Source organism: Lathyrus oleraceus, chromosome 6 (assembly GCF_024323335.1).
Source record: "Lathyrus oleraceus cultivar Zhongwan6 chromosome 6, CAAS_Psat_ZW6_1.0, whole genome shotgun sequence".
Classification (NCBI taxonomy): Eukaryota; Viridiplantae; Streptophyta; class Magnoliopsida; order Fabales; family Fabaceae; genus Lathyrus; species Lathyrus oleraceus.
Window position 1 is genome coordinate 478,742,013 of NC_066584.1, and position 21,647 is coordinate 478,763,659.

The following is a 21,647-nucleotide window of genomic DNA, read 5'->3' on the forward strand; positions in this document are numbered from 1 at the left end:
TATAGTTATGAAACATCCAATTATCAAAAGAATTACTAAATTTCTTTGATAACACCGTCAGCCACAATCTGCTAAAAAGTTTGAAAGAAAGATGCACCAAAGTCGCCAGGGTCAAGGGCACTGTCCTTTGAAAAAGAGAAAACGACGACTTATATTTCTTTATCATTAGGAAGGCTATTAAGGAGAAAATTAACACTACCAGCGAACAAAACAATAATTACTTCTTCAGCTAATCAATTATCCTGACAATTGTTGTTTATCTTAAAAGTAGATTCATAATGATGAACTAGTTAGGTTTATATATCTTAGTTAGAGTCGATTCACCATATTTAATATCGTTAATCATCTTGATTGCATACTTCATCTTGGCCATTTTACCAAAGAAATGACAATTATATTACCTTTCATATAATTATACATGATATACTCATTAAAAACTTTAAATATTATCAAATTAATTTTCATATATATAAAAGTGATTTGACAGAATATATAAAGTTCTTCGAATATTAATCTTAAATTATTTTACATTAAATGTGTCTTATATTTTCTCATAATACATTTATTTAAATTGTTATTTATAATTTTATATTTAAAAAATAACAAAATATTTCACTTTAAAAGAAAAAGTACTTCCATTGCAATATAAGCAACATCAAACACTGCAAAACAAAATTAATTTTATCTTATCCATCCAAATTATTTAATTATAATATATATCCAAAAAAATAAATCAAATAAGATAAAATAAACATAAAATTAAAAGCAATGTATTTCCCATTACTTTGATACCTATGTTCTTATTTAGCATAGTGTGCTGATTCTGTAAAAGGACACAACAGAAAGAACCAAAGCCCCAACCAGGTCCAGCCAGTAAACCACTAGCTGTCAAACTCAAACTGCCCTTTCCCATAGTCTTCATTTCCAACTTTCCTTTTTCCAAAACGCGCAAAAGAATTAACAAATCATAAAGTAATTAATCACCTTAATTAATTCTTCCTGTACTTGACAATATAAAATTCTTTTTCCATAAACAAAAATTAAATTCTTTTACAAATCAAATTACTCTATTTGGTCTTAATTAAAAATTTCATTAAATATCATTTTTAATAATTTTGCCATAAAAAATGTATATTTTCAATAATGTTCAAAACAATACAATAACAATTTTATTAAACAGCTAACTTATATCTGTATAAAAATATTACACTAGATATCTGCAAATTTGAAGTTCAACATCCCACTTTATCTTATAAAATTTCAGACTATTTATTTAAAAAATAAAATAAAATAAAAAATAAAACTTATATTAAAAATATTTTAAATTAACGTTTACTTATTATTATTTTAACAAAAACTCTTTTGAATATATTTTAGGAAAAACTCTACCGACTATTCTAATTCTTTTAAAAAAAATCTCAATTTTTAATAGTCTAATATTTTTGTTAGAACTATTTTTTAATATTTATTGATGATATACCTGTTTTTAAAAAATTTAGTTATTCCAAATTATCAATTTAGTATGAGTTTACTACTTAAAACTTTTACGATTAAAAAAAAATAAAAATGGATCATACATGAAGTAATAATAACTTAGCACACTATATAGCAGCATTAAATTGGGGATAATAATCTCTCTTTTTTTCCTCTTTTTTATTTTGCGCTGCAAAAAGGGGCTGCTGCAGCAGCACCAAAAACCTTATTCAGTTATTATTCTTCTTCTTGATCATGGAGGCGCAACCCCAACCTCCAACGCCGTCAACGGCACCGCCGTTATCCTCCGTTGCACCACCGCCACCACACCTCAACTACCCCGATTCAGTCGACTCCTCTCCGCGTTCTCGCAACACGGATTCGTGGGACGAACCTTTCCCTCCGGCGTCAACGAAACTCCGTCTCATGTGCAGTTACGGCGGCCACATCGTTCCTCGTCCACATGATAAATCTCTCTGTTACGTCGGCGGTGATACTCGAATCGTGGTGGTTGAGCGTGTAACCTCACTCGCGGAGTTATCCACGCGCCTCTCGAAAACCTTCCTTAACGGAAGACCGTTCACGCTGAAGTATCAGCTTCCGAACGAAGATTTAGATTCATTGATTTCTGTTACCACTGATGAAGATTTGGAAAACATGATCGATGAATACGATCGAACGGCTTCGGCGAATTCTTCTATCAAACCCTCGCGAATTCGGCTTTTTCTTTTTCCGACTAAACCTGAATCTGCTCACTCGATTCCGCCACAAATTCTCGATACTTCGGCTAAATCGGATGATTGGTTCCTTGATGCGTTAAACGGTGCTGGATTGCTTAATCGAGGGTTTTCTGAATCGGCTTCTGTTAACAATCTTTTAGGTCTTGATGATGATGTAGCTGGGAATAATATTGAACCTGGCTCTAGAGAACCTCCTGAAGGTGTTTCTCAACCTGGATCTTTTGGGAATGGTAAGAATTTGAAGCAGGATGTTCACTCGGTTCCTGATTCTCCTATGATGGAAACTTCGTCGTCTTTTGGTTCAACCTCCTCGTCTCCGTCGTTGGCGAATTTGCCTCCAATTAGGGTGCATGTGGAAGATGGTAATTCTGCTGGAGTTAGGGTTCAGCAGCAACAGCTGCAACAGCAGGATCAGAAGGTTTTGGGGATTGAAGAACAGTTTGCTCAAATGGGAGTTGGTGTTGTTCAGAAGCAGGATGAGGGATTTGCTGTGATGTCTTCGCCGCCTCATCCACCGGTTCCGACTACTCTTGCTACGGCGGTGATTGGTGTTCCGATTGGTTCTGCTGTGGCTGTTGGTGAATATCAGAATAGAGTTTTCTCTGATGATGAGAGATCTGATCATGGAGTGGCTGTGGGATATAGAAAACCACCAAATCCTCAGCCACAGGTTGTTCAACAGCCACCGGCTCAAACTCAGCAACAACCACAACAACCTCCTCAATTTCAACAAAAGTCGAGTGGTGGAGGAGGCGCTGATTTGCCTTCTCCTGATTCAGTTGCAAGGTTTGTTTTTACTTCTTTCCTTTCCAGTATTTGTTCTTTCTCTGTGTATGATATTGGGATGTGGCTTATTTTTAATGTTTATTTGCATTGGATTGTTCAATTCATTTGATTAAATTACTATTTGCTTTGATTATTACAAATCTAGAGTGGTGGTTTAGCAATATTTGAATTAGGTTGTTGTTGGTTGTTGTTTTTGATCATGCAGTGATAATAGTAGTCTTTCAAATCCAATGTCACGTCAAAAACCTGTTATCTATCAAGAGCAAGTTCAGATTCAATCTGGAGCTACAAGGGTTCTAAGTAACCCTGTGGATCCGAAACTCAATTTATCTGATCCACAGGGTAGGATCCAATTGCAGCAACACGTACAGGACCCTGGATATTTACTGCAACAACAATTTGAACTCCAGCAGCAACAGCAGCAATTCGAACTACAGCAACATCAGCAACATCAGCAACAGTTTGAACTCCAGCAGCAGCAACAGCAGCCTCAACAACAACAACAGCAGCCTCAACATCAACAGCAACAGCAGCCTCAACATCAACAACAGCAACAGCAGCCTCAACAGCAGCAGCTTCAACAACAGCTTCAACAACAGCAGCAGCAGCAGCAGCAGCAGTTTATACATGGGGGACACTACATTCATCATAACCCTGCAATTCCTGCATACTATCCTGTATATCCTTCACAGCAACAGCCCCATCATCAGGTTTACTATGTTCCTGCAAGACAGCCACAAGCTTACAATCTTCCTGTGCAGCAGGCTAATATAGGGGATTCTGCCACAACAATGTCTTCTAGTAGACCCCAAAACCCTCCAAACCCTACTACACTGGTTCAACCAAATGCAGCTTACAACCCCATTAGAAATGCCCCCCTACCCAAAACAGAAATGACAGCAGCTGCTTACAGAGCTGCAACTTCAGGCAACCCTCAATTTGTACAAGTTCCTACAGCCCAGCATCAGCAACAATATGTCACTTACTCTCAGATCCACCATCCTTCCCAATCCATGGCCCCTAATTCTGCTGCCCCTGCCAATTATGCCTATGAATTTGCTGATCCTGCACATGCTCAAATATACTACTCTCAGCCTATGGCGCCCACAATGCCTTCACAGTACCAGACCATGGCAGCTGCTACTCTGATGCAGCCGGAAATTTCTGCACAGCATCCCTCGGATGGCATGAAGCAACAGATAAGAACCTCACAGCAGCTATAAGCAAGTCTACATAAAAGAAACAATTTTGAAAAATTGGTTTGGTTTCCTTTTAAGTTTTATATATGCAGTTGTCGTTGGGTCGTCGTGTCTGGTACATGTTTGTGGTATGTATTTGCCATAGAAAATAAGAAACTGTGATCATCTTGTACTCTTTCTTGTATTTCATAATTCATAGGAAAGGAAATCTGTCCAAGGTTATTATACTGTATAAGTCGAAGTCTGAAACATTATATTGTGAAGTTCAAATTTTAATTCCTGAAATGATTGTCATATAATTTTGGGGAGCATTGTTTCATGGTCTTTGATTTATGGTCTTTTGCTACTGATAAACTATTCCTGTTGACGAGTGCAATGGATGCCAGCTTTTCTGAGCTATGGAGTAGCAACTTTCCTTGATTCTTTTGATGACCACAAGTTTGCATTTGTGAGTACTCATGAATATTTATCAGGTTTATCTTTCATTCCCTTTGTTCATTTCAGCTGATTGACCGGAATTTAATTGTGAATGATCAAAACACAAATGCCTTGCCAAGTTTGAGGTTTCTTCTTTTGGATGAAAGCTAGACATTTCTTACAAATTTGTTTTTTATATTAATACAATGTTAGGTGAGTAAGGTCCATGAATTTCACTACATTTAGGGAAAGACTTCAAGACTTAGAGAGTACTAACAGAAAAACTTGCAAGTTATTTAGGGAAAAAGTATTCATGTCTGCACAGGGAGCTAAACACTGCAGGAGCAACACTACTACCATAGTTTTAGTTTCTTTGTTAACACCTTGTGGTTCTGAAACCAAACGCTTCAATACCATGGGCTGATACTTACCGAAGACACAATCTGATTATAAAATCTGTTATAAACAAAGAAGTTGATTGATGGAAATTTTTGACATATAGTAGACTTTAAGATTAATAAAACTCAGCATAACAGAGTGCACGTTGTATATGTCGGTTTTACTGAATTTCATGTGACCTTGGTGTGGTAAAGTACGTTAAAATGTGATGTATCAATGTATTGAACTGTGCATTGGAGTTCGATAGTTGTAGTTAATTAATTAATTGTACGAGGTTCAGAAGTATTAGAAGTATAAGGATGAAGTGCTTTTGTGCTTGGGAAACGTACAAATTTGTTTACGCTTGAACCACATAGAAAAATACATATATGGTTAAAAACAAACATAAAGTATGCTTAAATCAAAATATTACTCAGCTACACGTATGCACGATGAATCAGCTACCTACACTCCAATGTTGTCATCTCTAATTTGAAATATGATTTGTGGGGCTGGTAGTGGTAGTTGATGCTGACTATGCTTCAAATAACTTATGAGTCACGATATTCATTATTATTAACATTATCATGCACAAAATAAATAGGGTAAGCAATTTTCAAAGTCAACTATTCCACCAGCTGAATTTTTAGCTTATCTGAATATGTTTCTGATGCAAATTCAATGTATACATTATTGGTGTATTATTGCTGACTGAGTGAGGGAGCCTCAATGACAAGTTGAGTTGGTCATGGAAACCCATATGTGAAAAGCATGGAAGGAAGATGTGTATAGGTTCCACTGAATTCAATGAGATATTTAAATGCTTGTTTTAGCCTTTGCTTCCAAGAACTATATTCCATAATGATGAAAAAGGAATCTATGACTCATCCAAATGAAATTTTGATTCCTTATTTACCTTTAATCAATTCTGTCAACTGTTTGCTACTAGCACTAAAAATTGAGAAAGGTAACAACTACAAGCAAGGGACTCCCCCACCAAGGGACCCACTTGAAAGAGTTGCCAATTTTTGCGCCGCAACAGCATACCACACCACAATGAACATCATTATTAGTAACAAGTAAAAAAGAAAACAAGTACAATAGTAAAATTTAATTTGTGTTCAATTCAACTTTATCTACACTTATAAACATATTTTTTGTATCATGTTTCATCTTATGAGAAACTTTTAACTGAGTATACTAATATATGGGGTTAGGTTTAGTGACTTTATTGAGAGAAATTTATCATGACTTTCTCTCTATCTCTTAGTATAAATACTCTCACTTGAAGCAAATGATTAGAGGTTTGATCTATGGTTCTTACACATTAAGAAAATTCAATTGGATAGAGAAAAACAACTTGTAGGTCTAAAGAGATGAGTCGTGTTGTATGTCCAGTAAGTAACTCAATTTGATAGAGGATGACTCACTTTGCATGTCTAAAGAGATGACTTGTCATGTATATATCTAATAACTTGTCAATATGTTTGACCGCCCTCCTCTAAATGATATAATTTTTAATTGTTTTTTCTTTTAAAATTCAAATTCTAATTATAACATAATAAAAAAAGAAAATGTGCACAAAATAAGAGATTAGTTAGACCTAATCCATATTAAAGAAAAGGAAAATTGAGAATCAAATGTTGAGAATAACAAGTGTATTTATAAATGTGGAAATCTGAACATTTATAAATGGCATAATCCACACATTTGTCACCTTAAAATTTTAGATTACTATGTGGTGTGCTTCTTACAAAAGTTGTTGTTTTTAAAGAAAAATTTTAAAGTGTAAAATGTTCCATCCTGTTGATCCCTCGATTTGTAGTTCCGCCAGTGGTATCATGAGTCTTTGGTTCAAGTGAAATGATCGGTTCATTTGTGTCGAAAGTTTCTCCGCTGATCGTGCGTAGAGTGTCGTTGAAGAGTGTCAACATGTGTGAGTAGTGTGGGAAAGTCTCACATTGATTATAAATGTGGAGACTTAAGCATTTATAAATTGATGAATATGTGTGGTGTGTCTCTCACAAATGTGTGTTGCTCATAAAAAATAAATGTCCCAAGTGAAAAAATGCTCTCCCACATGGTCATGGGTAGAATGTCTCATTGAAAAATATCAACGACGGTATAAGTGCAAGTGGATGAAAGAACTTTTACTTGATGGAAGTATTGTGGATAGACTCACACTTGAGAAAAAATGTTGAAAATAATAAATGTGAGTAGTGTGGAACTTTGAAGACTTGAATATTTATAAGTGGAATAACTCAAATATATTATCTTAAAATTTTGAATTAGTATGTGATGTGTCTTTAATAAAGAGTGTTGCTCTTGAAAAAGAACATCAAAGTATAAAATGTCCCTCGTGTTAAATCTCCGAATTAGACCCAACACCAAAGACATTAAAGAAAAAGAAACATTTGAGATTTCATAGTAGAAGATTCTAACGGAATAGAATTTGAAAAAATTTAACCTTTGTATCCATTTTTTCAACCAAAATTCGAAATTAACCAACATTTTAATTTTTAAATATATTCTAAAATAATTCAATTTAAATAAAAAATTGTTCCGAACATCAATCTAATTGGCGTATCCTCGTAATACTAAAAAAGAAATTGTAATTTGATTGAGGTTTGTTTCTATTTCAAAAGACATGCCAATTGATATGTATAAAGAAATCGCGCCAATTAGATTAATTCACTCGTATCAAAATACAAGATTGGAGTTTTTTTATTTAAAAAGACGCGCTAATTAGACAAGAGTTTCCGCGCCAATTAAACTAAATTAGAATATTTTAATATAATTTGGAATGTTGGTTAACTTAGAAGTTTGATTGGAGAAATAGGGAACCGAGGTAAAGAAAAATGAGAATCTACTCCAGTCAAAGTACGCACTTTTACAGCTCTGCCCAAATCAGTAGGCTCTATAATTGGGGGACTATACAGCCACGCACTTTTTGATAAAAAGGCATCACCAGATTACATATTCTCAATGTGGTATTTGAAGCATATACTTGTAAATTTCACTCTTCAAAGTCGACATATCCAAATGGTAAAGAATTAACAACTTTATTTAATTCATAACAACCATTAACAAGCATTAAAAATCACATCCAAGAAAAGCATCTCAATATCAACAATTCCTTTTCCTTTTTTGTTAAAGAAAATTCAATGCAATCAATGAAATAGATGTCAAACATTGCAGCTAGTGGCAAACAAGTTTGGTATATTTATGCATAACGAAGTGACCCACTGCTGACAGATTCGTATTGAATTTTCGGTTGGTAAAGAGATTATCAGAGATTTTAAGATTAGTTTCCATTCTTGATTTTTCATTTAATGATTATAATTAATATTATCATCATTTTTTATAATAATCAAGTATATCATCACCTAAAAATAGTTTGAAAATCATGTGATAATGATAATTCATATAAATCTGTTATACCTATTAAGAATAAAAAATATTCTACAGATATATCATAAAAGAATTACCCGACAGTTACATCGAACACTCTTACGCAATTATCACCTCCACAAGAAGCAAGTTGCAGACTCTTGTTATCTTCCTCGGTTTTTCTCCATGCCAGACGGTTTACGGTAGAGGCATGGCATTTAAAAGGATCAACGCGAACAAGAAGAGCAGCGACCGAACCCGGTGCAACGTCTTGTCTGTTATAGGACAGATTCCACAATTCTATTTGGCCGTTTTCCATTCCGACGGCTAGAACTCCTTTGTTTCTTTCATGAGGGAGACCAGCCCATGATAATGCTGTCACACTGCTTGTAAATTGAGGTAGAGTCATAAGCTGGCTTACTGATGACGATTCTTTCTCTACAGCCCAGATTTTCACTGTTTTGTCACGTGAACCTGTTGCAAATTCATGGCCGTGTAGGTTCCATGAACATGACCAGATAATCCGCTTGTGTCCTTCCTGCCTCGCGAGAAGACTATAACTAATTTCACCGGTTCCTACAAACCACAATTGAGCAATTAGTATTTTTATTGAGTTGTGGTAGTTTAATTTCATGCAGCTTTTGTAGTTCTAAACGCGTAAAATGAATAAAAAAAAGAGATAATAAAATAGTAATGCAGATAAGGTGCAAAGTCATATGCTTGCATCCTGAGAAGAATGATGATAACTATCTACCTGTTCTTGTGATTGTAAAAATGGAGAACTGACGATCCCTTGAGACAGTCAAAAGAAAATTGTCATCGTGTGAGAATTCCATCTGCGTTACTGTTAAACTGTGAGATTGCAAGCGACCAACTGCTTTCCATGAACCAACCTGCCAAAGCCATACCTCTGCCACAGCAGTAGATTGGGCCTGTAATGCATAAATTATTCATTTAATAATTGCCAAATAATGTAGAAATTTCGGCAATAGAGCTAGTCATGATGAGATTTGTAAGACCCGATAAATTTCATACAAGTGCTTAATCTTCTGTTTAAGTTAACAGAGCATACCTTACATGAAGAAGCAACAAGCTCGCCCTTATGATCACAGCATAAAGAAAATAGCTCATTTCCATGGCCATAGAGTTTATGTGATTCAGGCCAGAGTGTGTGCCATGCCAGTTGATCTTCAATTGGAGGTTCAGTAAACACAGTTGGAACTGCGTCGGGCACAGTTTCAAAGGTGTCGAGACCATCAATCCCATTTTTATCAGGGGTCTCATGTACAGCTGCAATGTAGAATAATCCTCAAAGTTACAAACTTGTAAGAGACCAATACACGGGAACATATAATTGTTTAAGAAGTTTATCAAATTTTAACATAGGAAAATAAAACACGGGATTTAGTTTGCTAGCCCTTCCATGACTATGATATTGGAAGTCCGTATATGTATATCACATCACCAAAAATATCAAACTAAACGAAATAACTGACCTTGAACATAAATAGGTTTTTGTGATAGCCCAAGAGCTGACATATTTGCACCCAAAATCTGAACATTTGTCAAGTCATCATCAGAATAACAAGACTTCTGCAAAGTGGCATTACTTAATGTTTTCAAAAATGATAGTGGGGCTTCGAACACTCTGGCAACTTTCTCATCAGCTCCACCGACAAAACGATGATTCCCCTTACTATGAACAACTGTCATACAATTTATATCGTGACCATGAACCTGAGGGCGGGAAATCTCATACCAAAGTTCTCCATCTTTGTGAGGAGCTTCCACTTTCCACGGCGCATAAATTCTAGTTGTCTGCAATTTTCACACAGCAAAATCAATTTTGGAGCAAAGACAAATTCAAGATAACAAGTGACTTGAATTTTATAATTTTTTCTTCAATCGAACTTTATATAACCAATGTTCTTACTTCTTACACTAACTAGACACCATTTAGGAAGAGTGGAAGACATTAACAAATTATAAAGGTATTTTCAAATAAAATTACAATACATAAATTAACAGAAATGACCAATAGTATAGCTTTTGTGGACATAATGTATTTCTAAATACCTGGTCATGGCTGGCTGATATAATATAATCACCGGATCTACCCCACGCTATATCAGTCACCGATGCAAAATGACCAGAGGGAACCTTTTGTGTAAGCCAGTTGTCATCACCAACATTTTTCCAAAGATGAAAAGATCCACCATACCCATGTGCTAAAATTGAATCTCCGTTTGGGCTCCAATGACCACCATAGAACCCCAGAGCACAGTGGCTTAGTTCACCAACGGTGACAACATTCATCCACACACCAGAAGTTTTTTCAGGTTGCCAGATCATCATGGTCTTGTCCATTGATGCAGATAAAATGCTTTGTGGTTGATACCAGTCATCTCCTTCCATGGATGCAACCAAAGGGGGTTGCCACGCTACTGAATATACCCAATCCTCATGTCCAACTAAAAGAGATTCTAAGGATATCTGAAATGAGGACGAACCAGCAACAAGTACAGGACCTTCGATATATGATGATAAGCTTGTTTCTTCCTTCCTGTATATGCCATTCCCGTTGGGCTCCGAGCTACGTAATGCCATCTTCCAAATTCTTATACATTTATCCTGAGATGAACTTACCAGAAAAAGATTGTTTACTCCCCCATTGATGCTTACAGGTAGTGAGAAATCCAAACTCCGGATCCAATCTGTATGCCCTTTTAGTTCACACGCACGCACAAACTGTGTTCATAGGTAACAGAAAAGTATAAGATAACATACACACTCGCAAAAAGGAAACTATGCGTAACTGAAAGTTCATGTTAGCAACCTATAACTATAATTATGGCAACAAAGATACCTTTCCTGTCCTTCCACCACAATAAAGGTGAATCTTGTTATCCAATCCTCCCATTGCAAGGACGATCTGACCACTACATCCAGGCAGTTCCGCCATGGATAGGGCTACCATAGATTTAGAACCAACAGAGAAAGACTCCAGGCATAATAATTTACAGTCACCTAGAATGGCAGGGCAGGTCTCGATTAGCGTAGATAGTAGAAATACAAACATAACATTAACCATTATCATTGGAATTCAGGGCTTACCATTGCTTGTCAGTGGAAATACAAGTTCCCATACACAAACACTACCATCTGAAGAAGTAGATGCAAACATTGCCTCAGTTTGAGAAACCATAATTCCATTAATGCATGTTACGCCTTTCTTGTGTGATTGTGGTACTTGTGACACTTGCCTCCACTATGAAAATAAATAGAAATATGCAAGAAACATTAAATAAAAGCTATCAATTAACAAGCATCTTACATATTTTATTTATTTATACCTAACTTAGAAAGAAAGAAAAAAACAATGAAATATGATGCACCTTCCCATCAACAAGGGTCAATTCCCAGAGAATAATAGCACCATCTGCATCTCCAGATAGCAAATAATGCCGCTCCAATTCTTTTGCTGTGTATAAAAAAGAAGGAAGGATATCAATCAATGTATAGGTCCCGTTTGGACAAACATCTACAAGACTCTGCTTGAATAAACAACAAAATTAAGCATTTGTAACACAAATGCTTATCATATAAGTGTGTTTACATATAAGCTATTTCTATAACAAAGATAAAATAAAGTCAAATTATATTCATATAAGCTGCAATTTGTTTCTTTAAATTCTCTCAAACTGACTCACAAGTCCTTTCCAAACAGACTCTTAATTAAGCACTTATAATAGATGTGTATGTGTTTATCCATAAGCTATTTCTATGATAAAAGATGGAGTAATAAAGTAAAACTGTTTTCATTTTAAATATAAGTTGTATTCATAAGCAATCTCCATAAGCTTGAGCATATGCTGATAGATAAAGGGCCTGTTTGGATAAGCAGCTTATAGCACAAATGCTTATCAAAATAAGTGCTTATGAATAAGTTTGCATAAGTTATTTTTATAACAAAAGATAAAATAAATTTAAATTGTTTTTCTATATGTTATAAGTTGTTTCATTAGCTATCTTGAAGAATTTATAAAAATAAATTCAAAAATATTTATGAAAAATGTCATAAGCTGTTTTGATTAAGTCTCCTAAAAAGTATCAGAAAACGAATGGCAGCATATAAGCTCAAAAAAACTCATCCAAACATGCTCAAACTCTAGTAAGACAATCCAAACATGCTCATAATAACATTCTTCATATCAAAACAAGTATCTAATAATTTCACACCAATCCATTTGATTCTTATGCCAAATAGCCTAATAATAATCCAAATAAAACTCTGCATTTCCAAAAACATTAACTTGTAGAATTCAAATTCACTAGAGATTGAGAAAGATCGTACCTTTAAATAGAAATTTACTCGTTGGAAGCCAATGAGTGCAATTCACAACAGCTTTGTGACCAGGAAGAGTGGTTAAAATTTGAGCACTCTGCGAAAACAGAAATTGAAGAAAAAGGGTTAATGAAAGTAGAAATTAGGGAAGTAAAGTAAAGGAGAATGGAAAGAAAAGGGACCTTAGGGGAGAAAATTGCAACGGCGTTTTGAGCACCAAAAGAGACTAAACCAGAAGCACCCCATGAAACGTTGTTGACTATTCGGTTGCATCCTGCTCCGATGAATACTGTTTTTACTTCAACTCCGTTTTCTGTATGCATTGTGATCGGGCTTGGAGTTCGGAGAGAGGGCGGCGAAAGGTTTGGTGTGTAGTTTCTCAGGCGAGTACAGCGTCGCGGCGATGGCTGGGAAGAAGAAAGAGAAGTGGGTCAGGAAAGTGGGTGTTTGAGCCCAGCCCATTAAACGATTTATGGGCCAATTGATAAAGGGGTTGCTCTTTTTCACCCTTATGTCTTCTTCACACCTCTAAAAGTCCAAAAATGTTATTGGTGTGTTAGAAGATTCATCTTAGTTAGGGCGGTACAAGATCTAAGGTAAATTAGGCATTAGTCTAAAGTTCAAAAAAAATATTTCTAGACTCCAAATAAAATATTTATTAATACTAACTATTAACAAATTTTAACTAATTAAAATAAAATAATTTAGAATCTCTCTCTTCCCTAAAAATTATTCAATCAATATCATAATTAATTTCATTTAAAATATTTTATTTATCTTAGAAAAAAATAAATCCTTATTAATCCATCTCAATTCCCTAACTAATATTTATCCCTCTCCAAACTCCATTCTTCGCGTTTTTTTTTCATCGGCTCATCTTCAGTTCATAAAAAAAAAATCTTCTTCTCCTTCCCTTCAACCCTATTGTCTATTGATCAAACTTTATCTTTGCGTCTCAACCTCTTTGAATTTGACATCGTCTGGATTTTGAACACCTATAAACCTCATACACCCGGCGTTCCGCGTACGGAGCGCCAAAGCCTTTCATCTCTGTTCGTTTCCAATTCCAGGTTCTATCGTTCTGTTCATTGATTATCTTTTTCTATATTTAATTTAGAGTTTAATTTATTTTGATTTCTTTAATATTTAGTTAATTTTTTTATTTTGATTATTTACAAAAGAAAATGTCAAATAGAAAAAAGTATGAATCTGGTTATGAAAAATTGAAGAAAAAACGAAAAGTTGAAAAACTAATTGAATCTCAATGTTTAATAGGATGCAGAAGCAAGTTTAATAGGTGAAAATGTGATAGAACAACCACCGTTAGATAATACTGACAACGGTGTAGAACAACCACCTAGATATGATACTGGCAATGGTGAAAACGTGATAGCACAACCACATATAAATAATACTGACAACACAAATAGTTATAATTTTGATCAAGAACTAGAAGATAATATTTTAGAAATAGGAGTAGAATGAAATGTTGAGCATAATAACACTTCTAGTGAAAGCCATGTCTTTAGTAACTCACGAGCTTGAAAATTTTGAATTTTTATTAGGAATAAATATTTGGTATGATATTTTGTTTGCTGTCAATTCTGTTAGCAAGATTCTACAATCAAAAGATATGCATATGGATGTTGTTATAGATCATTTAAAAGGTCTTATCACTTATCTAAAATATTATAGGGAAAACGGGTTTGCATTGGCTTTAGAATCCACATAAAAAATGGCTATCGAAATGGATATAGAGCCAAAATTTCGTGAAAAACGTACAATTTATAGAAAACCTCATTTTGATGAAAATACTAGTAATGAGATCACACATTCACCTGAAGAATCTTTTCGTATTGAGTATTTTTTATACATATTAGATCAATCAATTAATTCTATTTAGACAAGATTTGAACAATTTTTACAATATGAGACTATTTTTGGTTTTTTATTTGATTGCAAAAAAATTAAAGCTTTAGATGAGGATGAATTAAAAAAATATTGTAATAATCTGGAAAAGTTTTTAAGGTTTAATGAATACTCTGATATTGACGGTCTTGATTTATTTTCAGAATTGAAAGTACTAAGAGAAGTGTTAAGAGAAAAAATTAGCACACTAATAGAAGTGAGTTATATGAAAACTTTAGATTCTTTTCCAAATGTTTACATTGTATATAGAGTTTTATTGATAATCCATGTAATCGTTGCTGCTGTTGAAAGAAGTTTTTCAAAATTAAAATTGCTTAAATCATATCTAAGATCAACAATGTTACGAGATAAATTGAATGAGTTAGCTATTTTATCTATTGAAAGTGAAGTGTTAGAATTGTTTGATTATAAAACTCTGATAAATGATTTTGCAGCTAAAAAAACTAAAAGATTAATATAAAAATCGACATTTTATATAATATAATAAGTCTCTTTAAAATTCTTATAAAAAAAGGTCCCTTTAACATTTTCGCCTAAGGCCCCAAAATATTTGTAAACGACCATGATCTTAAGATGCATTCAATACATACAAAATAAAAGTGTTGTAATTAAGACACTTCTATTTTATTAAAAAATTCATCTGAAGATGGACACATCAAATACACACAAAATAAATGTGTTGTAAGTGAGACACCTCTATTTTGCTAAAATTATTGTCTGAAGATGTATCTCTGGATAGTGTCTAGAAATACATCTCCGGACACACCAAAATTTTCGCAAAATAAGAGTGGTTCAACAATTTGTGCTGAAATGTGTGTGAATAAGGTGCGTCCGGATATGCATTTTCGGACACTAAAGGCGATCGTGAATTTTCATGATGGTGCGGAAGAAGACATAAAGGTGGAAAGAGCAACCCCCTAAACAGAAAGTGAAAGTCATTATAGGGTGTTGATGACTACATCTGCCCTCATGCAGTGATCACACGTTTTATGAAAATTTTAAAATGTCTTGTATATACGTTTAGTTAATGGAAATCGCTCAGATAAGATATTGATAGGATCATGGGGATCGTCACACACGAATACTTGGAGCAAGTTATTATGGATAACGTGGTTATTGGATCAAGATCTTGAGGGATCTTGTTTTTCTTAGTTGTTTGAATGTATGCATCAACAAAGGGAATTATGGTATGATAGTTCGTTGTAACCAAAAATGCTTGTATCAAACTTATCAAAATAATCGAAGATCGTGATTATTTTCCAGTGGTTAATTAACACCGTTGAATAATGAAGTAGGCAAAACGAGGACAAACGTTGAACTTCTATATATCTATGTGTGTCTTTTCTTCTTCCCTTAACTCCTTTATTTTACTATCGTCCATTAATATTGCTATTGCATATATTGCATAATTGCATTAATTGTACGTAACATAAGATAGACTTTGTTTATAGAGATTTCATGTATAAGCTTAGGTTTGTGGTCTATCAATCTTATAGAAGTATCACGAATTCAATGATGACTTGATAGAATATTTATGTGAAGAGTTTTTAAATTGCTTTGTTTAAAGCAACTTTAGTTGTCTTGTGATTGACTTGCATTTAAAACAATCAAACCCTTTTTAACATCTTGTATTATTTCACTTGGTTTAATTCATGGATATGCTTCTAAACTCTCTTTTTGTTGTGTTTTGCTTCCACACTTTTTTTAAAATCTTTGATTTCGTTTGTGGGACCTAAAATGTTTTTGAAATTGTCTTATGGGAAAAGGGTTTATTCAACCTCATCCCCATTCTAGACCTCTTTGTATCCATATTCTCACCCAATAATTGACATCAGACTCGGGTTTTTTTTTATCAAAGTCTTGCGACTTCAAAAGTTGAGGATATGGTTTCTTCGATCCTAGACGAGTTTTTTCTAATCGCTTGGAAGCTTATGCAATTCAATGAATTCCAATGAATCTACATTGATTTACTAATGTCTGATTATTTGTTGCATGAATTACATAAATTAACTGAAGTAAAATCTTACTAGTATATTCTTCAAACATTAATTGTATTTAAGATATTCTCTAAGTTTTGATTCATCCAACATTGAACAGGCAATATTTTGAGTTATGTGCAGTGTAACCGGAAACCTGACACTATGTCTTGAAGTTTGCTCTGGATTGATCATAATCAAAAAATGAAAATGAATTCACACTATAACATGCTGGAAGTTTAGTTAGATAAAAAGAAAGAAACAAAAAGCATCTTCAAAGTGACCTATTCTTCCAAGGTTATCGTAAAAAGAAGATGAATGTAGTTTTATGACTATTGACAATGATTCTCCGAGATTTCAACAACTACAAAAGATTCAAGGATAAAGTATGCTCCTTGAAGTTCTATTGATCGTCAAAGAGTTGAATTAGTTATTTGAGATTGATAAGTTATGTCAATCAATGACAATCAACTCATCGTCGTTCAAAGTATATTTGAAGCCTTATGAAACAGAGTCTGGTAGTATTCTTCAGACGTGAAAAAGGAGATTGTATTCGATTAGTATATGATTTTTTGTACTTCAAAGCTTATGATATTCTTATCGTTGATTACTTATCGTTCTCGTGTGCAGCAAGTTAAGCCTAGACCGTCAAAATTGGTATGATCGTTTCAATCCTCTTTTAATTTTTTTTTAGTATACATGATTGTATTTATTAAATTGGCTAAATGTGTTGTATATTTGAAACATGTGTGGTGTATGTGATATGTTTTTGCATTTCATGCCTTAATCATTCAAACATTCAACGCATCAGTGTAACTTTATTTCGTCATTTATTGCATTCATATGCATTATTCATAAATCCATGCATCACCATTAGATTTCATGTGTATTAAAAGTATTGGCTTAATTACAATTTGGTCCCCTTATTTTTAGCTTTTTCTAGTTTTGATCCCTCTATATTAAAATTTGATTTTATTGGTCCCTCTATTTTAATTTTTCATGAATTTAGTCCTTCGCTTTCATATTTTTGATGATGTGTCAATTGAATTGATGAGGTGGTAGATATTATTTGGCATAATTGAAATTCTATCTCATTTATAATTATTTTTTATTTTTATTAAAAAAATAAAAAAATAAAATCATAATAAACTTTAAAATAATTTTTTTAAAGAATAAATTATTATATCTAAACTTTTTTTATGAAAATAAATAATTATATATATATATATATATATATATATATATATATATATATATATATATATATATATATATATATATATATATATATATATATATATATTTACACTGACAGTGCATATCAATTAATCTCTCTCTCTCTCTCTATATATATATATATCTATATATATATATATATATATATATATATATATATATATTGTTTTCTAATAGATTAATAATACTAATAGAACTTGCAAAATTATAATTTAGACAACAAGAGGTCTCAAACTTATGACCTTATGGAAGAAATTGATTTCATTTACCATCAACCCACTTACTTATTTGTTCAAATGTACACATCACTATCAGTGTTAGTTTATTAACAAACCTTTATGGATTCTCCCCACTAGCACTTCATCTATTTTATCTCTCTCTCAATTTACTGCAACTTCCATTTCTTCTTCTATTTTCTATATCTCTCCACTTGTTGCAACTTCCATTTCTTATTTTATTTATTCAATCTAAGATTGTTCTCAGAGCTCGGGCATCACTTTATACCAAACAAAAAAACAAGTTAATGGCCATCCACCCAGGTTATGCTAAATGTGGAGCACATCATCACTCAACCATGCTGAGAATATAATTCTTTGTATCAAGGCACCATTTTGACATAGTCTGTAGTTGTCGAAATGCTCTGCGTATAAATTGTAAAGTTGTAGAAAAGAAGGGTATCTCTACAGAAAGTTAAACTTACCTTTATTTGTTTGTTTTGACCGGGTTAGTTAGGTTAGTTGGAGATTGTTTGGTGTGCAAGCAATCTCAACCTATAACTAGGGAGGTACCCTATATTGTAAAAATGTAGTTGCATAGAGAAAAGATTGAATAAAACTTCAGTTTGAATGCATAGAGAAACTCTGCAGAAATATTATTCTTCTCCCCCTTTTCTCTAATACCATAATTTATTTTTTCTCCCCAATTGATATTTTCTTCTTCTTCAATAATCATTGTGCAGCAGAATCATCTTACAACCAATGTGTGGTTGATTCACTCTAGTGAAAAGTGAAGAATAAGAGGAGCAATCAATCAAAAAGATCGATTCTTATTCATCAAGAACGATTCAGAATTCTCTAAGATTTGGTGAAATTCCATAGTAGGAATTTGGCAAAATTCTAACATTTGGTATCTAGAGCATTGGTTGTATGATTCTTGGGAAGCATATCACAATGAATCATCTGAATGGGCATTTTCCGGTGATTCTCCCAATTCTGAAGAATCAGAATTACGAGAATTGGTGCAAGCAGATGAAGTTATTTTTTATTGTCAAGATCTTTGGGAAATTGTGACGCTGCTTGCAGAAAACGTGACAAATGTAGAAAAGGATGCACACACAAAACTGAAGAAGAAAGGTTACAAAGCTCTCTTTATAATTCATCAATGTGTTGATCCAGACAATTTTGAAAAGCAGAGTGATGTTGAATCAGCGAAAGAAGCATGGAAAATTCTGGAGAAATCGTTTGTAGAAGCTAAGAAGGTAAAAGATGTGAGGTTACAAACTCACAAAAGAACGTATGAATTGCTTCATATGGAAGAAAGTGAAAACATAATTGATTTTTTCACCATGGTTATGAAACTGGTGAATCAAATCAAGGTATGTGGATAAGTGTTGACATCAAGATCAGTTGTCTCTAAGATCTTGAGGCCATTGGCCCCAAAATTCGATCATGTGGTAGTAGCCATAGAAGAATCGAAAGACTTGTCAACATTGACAAATGAAGAGCTTCAAGGGATGCTTGAATCTCATGAACAAAGAATGGCTGAAAGAGTTTCAAGCAAGTCAAAGAGTTATGTGGCTTTGCAGGTGCAATCAACAAGAGAAAAGAAAGACAAAGGAAAATGGTTCGACAACAAAGGTAGAGGAGGCTACAACAATTTGACTAGTAAAGGAACCCAGCAAGAAGAAAAATTGTCGAATCAAAGAAGATCCTTATACCAAAGCAACCACAAAGGTGGTGTTGCAAGTAGAGGGAAAGGTAGTGGACAAAAACCTGACAAAAGTCATATTAAGTGTTTCAATTGTCAGAAGTATGATTACTACTCTAGTGATTCTCTTGAAAAACAAAAGAATCAAGAACATGATGCAAAGTTGGAAAAGCATGAAGAATAAGAGATGTTGATGATGGTCACAAAAAGAGATGAAGAAAGATTCAAGGACCAATGGTACTTGGACTCAGGATGCTCATCACACATGAATGGTAGGAAAGATTGGTTTGTTAACATAAAAACCTCGATGAAGAACATGGTGAAAATTTCAAATGACAATGCTCTAGTAACTGAAGGTATTTGTGATGTTCTGATTATGAGGAAAGATGCAAAAAGGTCAGTAATTTCCAATGTATTGTATATACCATGCATGAAAACTAATTTGCTCAGCATAAGGCAGTTGGTCAAAAAGAATTACAAAATGTTGATTGAATACAAAATGATGAGAGTTATCGACTAAGGTGGAAGGTTAATCTTGAAGGCTCTCATGTCTCGTAATAGAACCTTCAAGATTGAACTTAATGTGATGGAACACAAGTTTCTTGCAACTGCAGCTAACAAGGATGAATGAATATGGCACTATAGACTTGGTCATCTTAACTTGAAAGACATCAAAGATCTGGAATAAGAAATACGGTTTCAGGGTTACCAGAAATCGACATTCCAAATAAAGTGTTAGGAATGTGTGCAGGAAAAGTAGGACAAGAACAACTTCAACAAAGATGTCGGAAGCAAGTCGAAGGCAATTCTTGAAATCATATACTCTTATGTATATGATCATATCCAGGTGGATTCGATTGGAGGTAACTTATACTTTGTCACGTTCATAGATGATTTCAGTCGAAAACTATGGACAAGCCTGGTCAAGAAGAAAAGTGAAGTGATCGAGTTATTTTCCAAGTTTAAATCTATGGTCAAAAGACAAAGTGGTCGAAAGGTCAACATTCTGAGGATTGATGGTGGTGGATAGTAGGTGTCGAAAGACTTCGACACATTATGTGAGAAATAAGGGATTATACATGAGGTAGTGCCACCATACACTCCACAATAAAATGGAACTGTTGAAAGGAAGAATATAACCATCATGAATATGGTGAGAAGTATGTTAAAAGGCAAGCATATACCAAAATAATCATGGGGAGAAGTTGTGCCGACTACAACATACATCTTGAACAAGTGTCCAGCGAAGAAGCTAGAAGAATCATGCCAGAAAATGTTGGTTTGATGTCAAGCCTAGCTTGAGTCATCTAAAGGTATTTGGATCTATAGCACATAGACATGTGTCTAATTAGTTGAGAATAAAACTTGATGACAAGTCAAGTCAAATAATCCTAATGATATATCATTCGACTGGAGGATACAAGTTGTTCGACCCAGTGAACAAACAAGTAGTGATAAATAGGTACATGATCATAAATGAGCTTAAGGAATGGGATTAAACTGAAAATATAAATAAGGATTCATTGGGAATCTTATGTGAAGAACCAACAAGTGAAGTTTAAAGAGAAGTTCGACAAGAAGAAGTCAGAGGTCAAGCAAGCACAAGCATACCTCAAAGAACAAGACACATGCATGCAAGGTTCCAAAAATGTGTGATTACATTAAAAGATGTGGTCCATGATGAAGGTGAGGTGGTACGCTCTTCTTTCTATAAAGATGTCAAACCAATCAATGCAACTGAAGATTTGAAGGATTCAACATGGATAAAAGCGATGAATGAGGAACTAAAGTTCGTTGAAGTCAACAACACTTGGTCACTTGTCGAATTGCCTCAAGGAAAGAAGGAAATCGA

General features: G+C 33.9%; 2 protein-coding genes across 2 annotated transcripts; one reads left to right on the forward strand and one right to left on the reverse strand.

Moving 5' to 3' along the window:
* Positions 1 to 1,614: 1,614 nt before the first annotated feature.
* Positions 1,615 to 4,497, forward strand: LOC127098305 (uncharacterized). The gene is made up of 2 exons (XM_051036865.1): positions 1,615 to 2,999; positions 3,205 to 4,497. The coding sequence occupies exons 1-2, from the start codon at positions 1,729 to 1,731 to the stop codon at positions 4,220 to 4,222; spliced, it is 2,289 nt and encodes a 762-aa protein (XP_050892822.1). The 5' UTR covers positions 1,615 to 1,728; the 3' UTR covers positions 4,223 to 4,497.
* Positions 4,498 to 8,386: 3,889 nt separating this feature from the next.
* On the reverse strand, positions 8,387 to 13,212 carry LOC127098306 (elongator complex protein 2). Its single transcript, XM_051036866.1, has 10 exons — positions 12,911 to 13,212; positions 12,738 to 12,825; positions 11,779 to 11,864; positions 11,498 to 11,651; positions 11,250 to 11,410; positions 10,460 to 11,131; positions 9,880 to 10,201; positions 9,456 to 9,673; positions 9,138 to 9,315; positions 8,387 to 8,959 (listed from the first exon to the last, which is right to left on the reverse strand). The coding sequence occupies exons 1-10, from the start codon at positions 13,049 to 13,051 to the stop codon at positions 8,478 to 8,480; spliced, it is 2,502 nt and encodes an 833-aa protein (XP_050892823.1). The 5' UTR covers positions 13,052 to 13,212; the 3' UTR covers positions 8,387 to 8,477.
* Positions 13,213 to 21,647: the final 8,435 nt, after the last annotated feature.

What these genes read in the sequence shown, in the direction of transcription:
- LOC127098306 (XM_051036866.1), bottom strand. Translation starts at nt 13,051, where the DNA reads ATGCATACAGAAAACGGAGTTGAAGTAAAAACAGTATTCATCGGAGCA. An exon ending in GTGGTGGAAGGACAGGAAAG is followed by an intron (nt 11,132 to 11,249) that starts GTATCTTTGTTG and finishes CTATGAACACAG; the next exon opens with TTTGTGCGTGCGTGTGAACT. An exon ending in TTGTTGCTTCTTCATGTAAG is followed by an intron (nt 9,316 to 9,455) that starts GTATGCTCTGTT and finishes TATGCATTACAG; the next exon opens with GCCCAATCTACTGCTGTGGC.
- LOC127098305 (XM_051036865.1), top strand. Translation starts at nt 1,729, where the DNA reads ATGGAGGCGCAACCCCAACCTCCAACGCCGTCAACGGCACCGCCGTTA. An exon ending in TCTCCTGATTCAGTTGCAAG is followed by an intron (nt 3,000 to 3,204) that starts GTTTGTTTTTAC and finishes TTGATCATGCAG; the next exon opens with TGATAATAGTAGTCTTTCAA.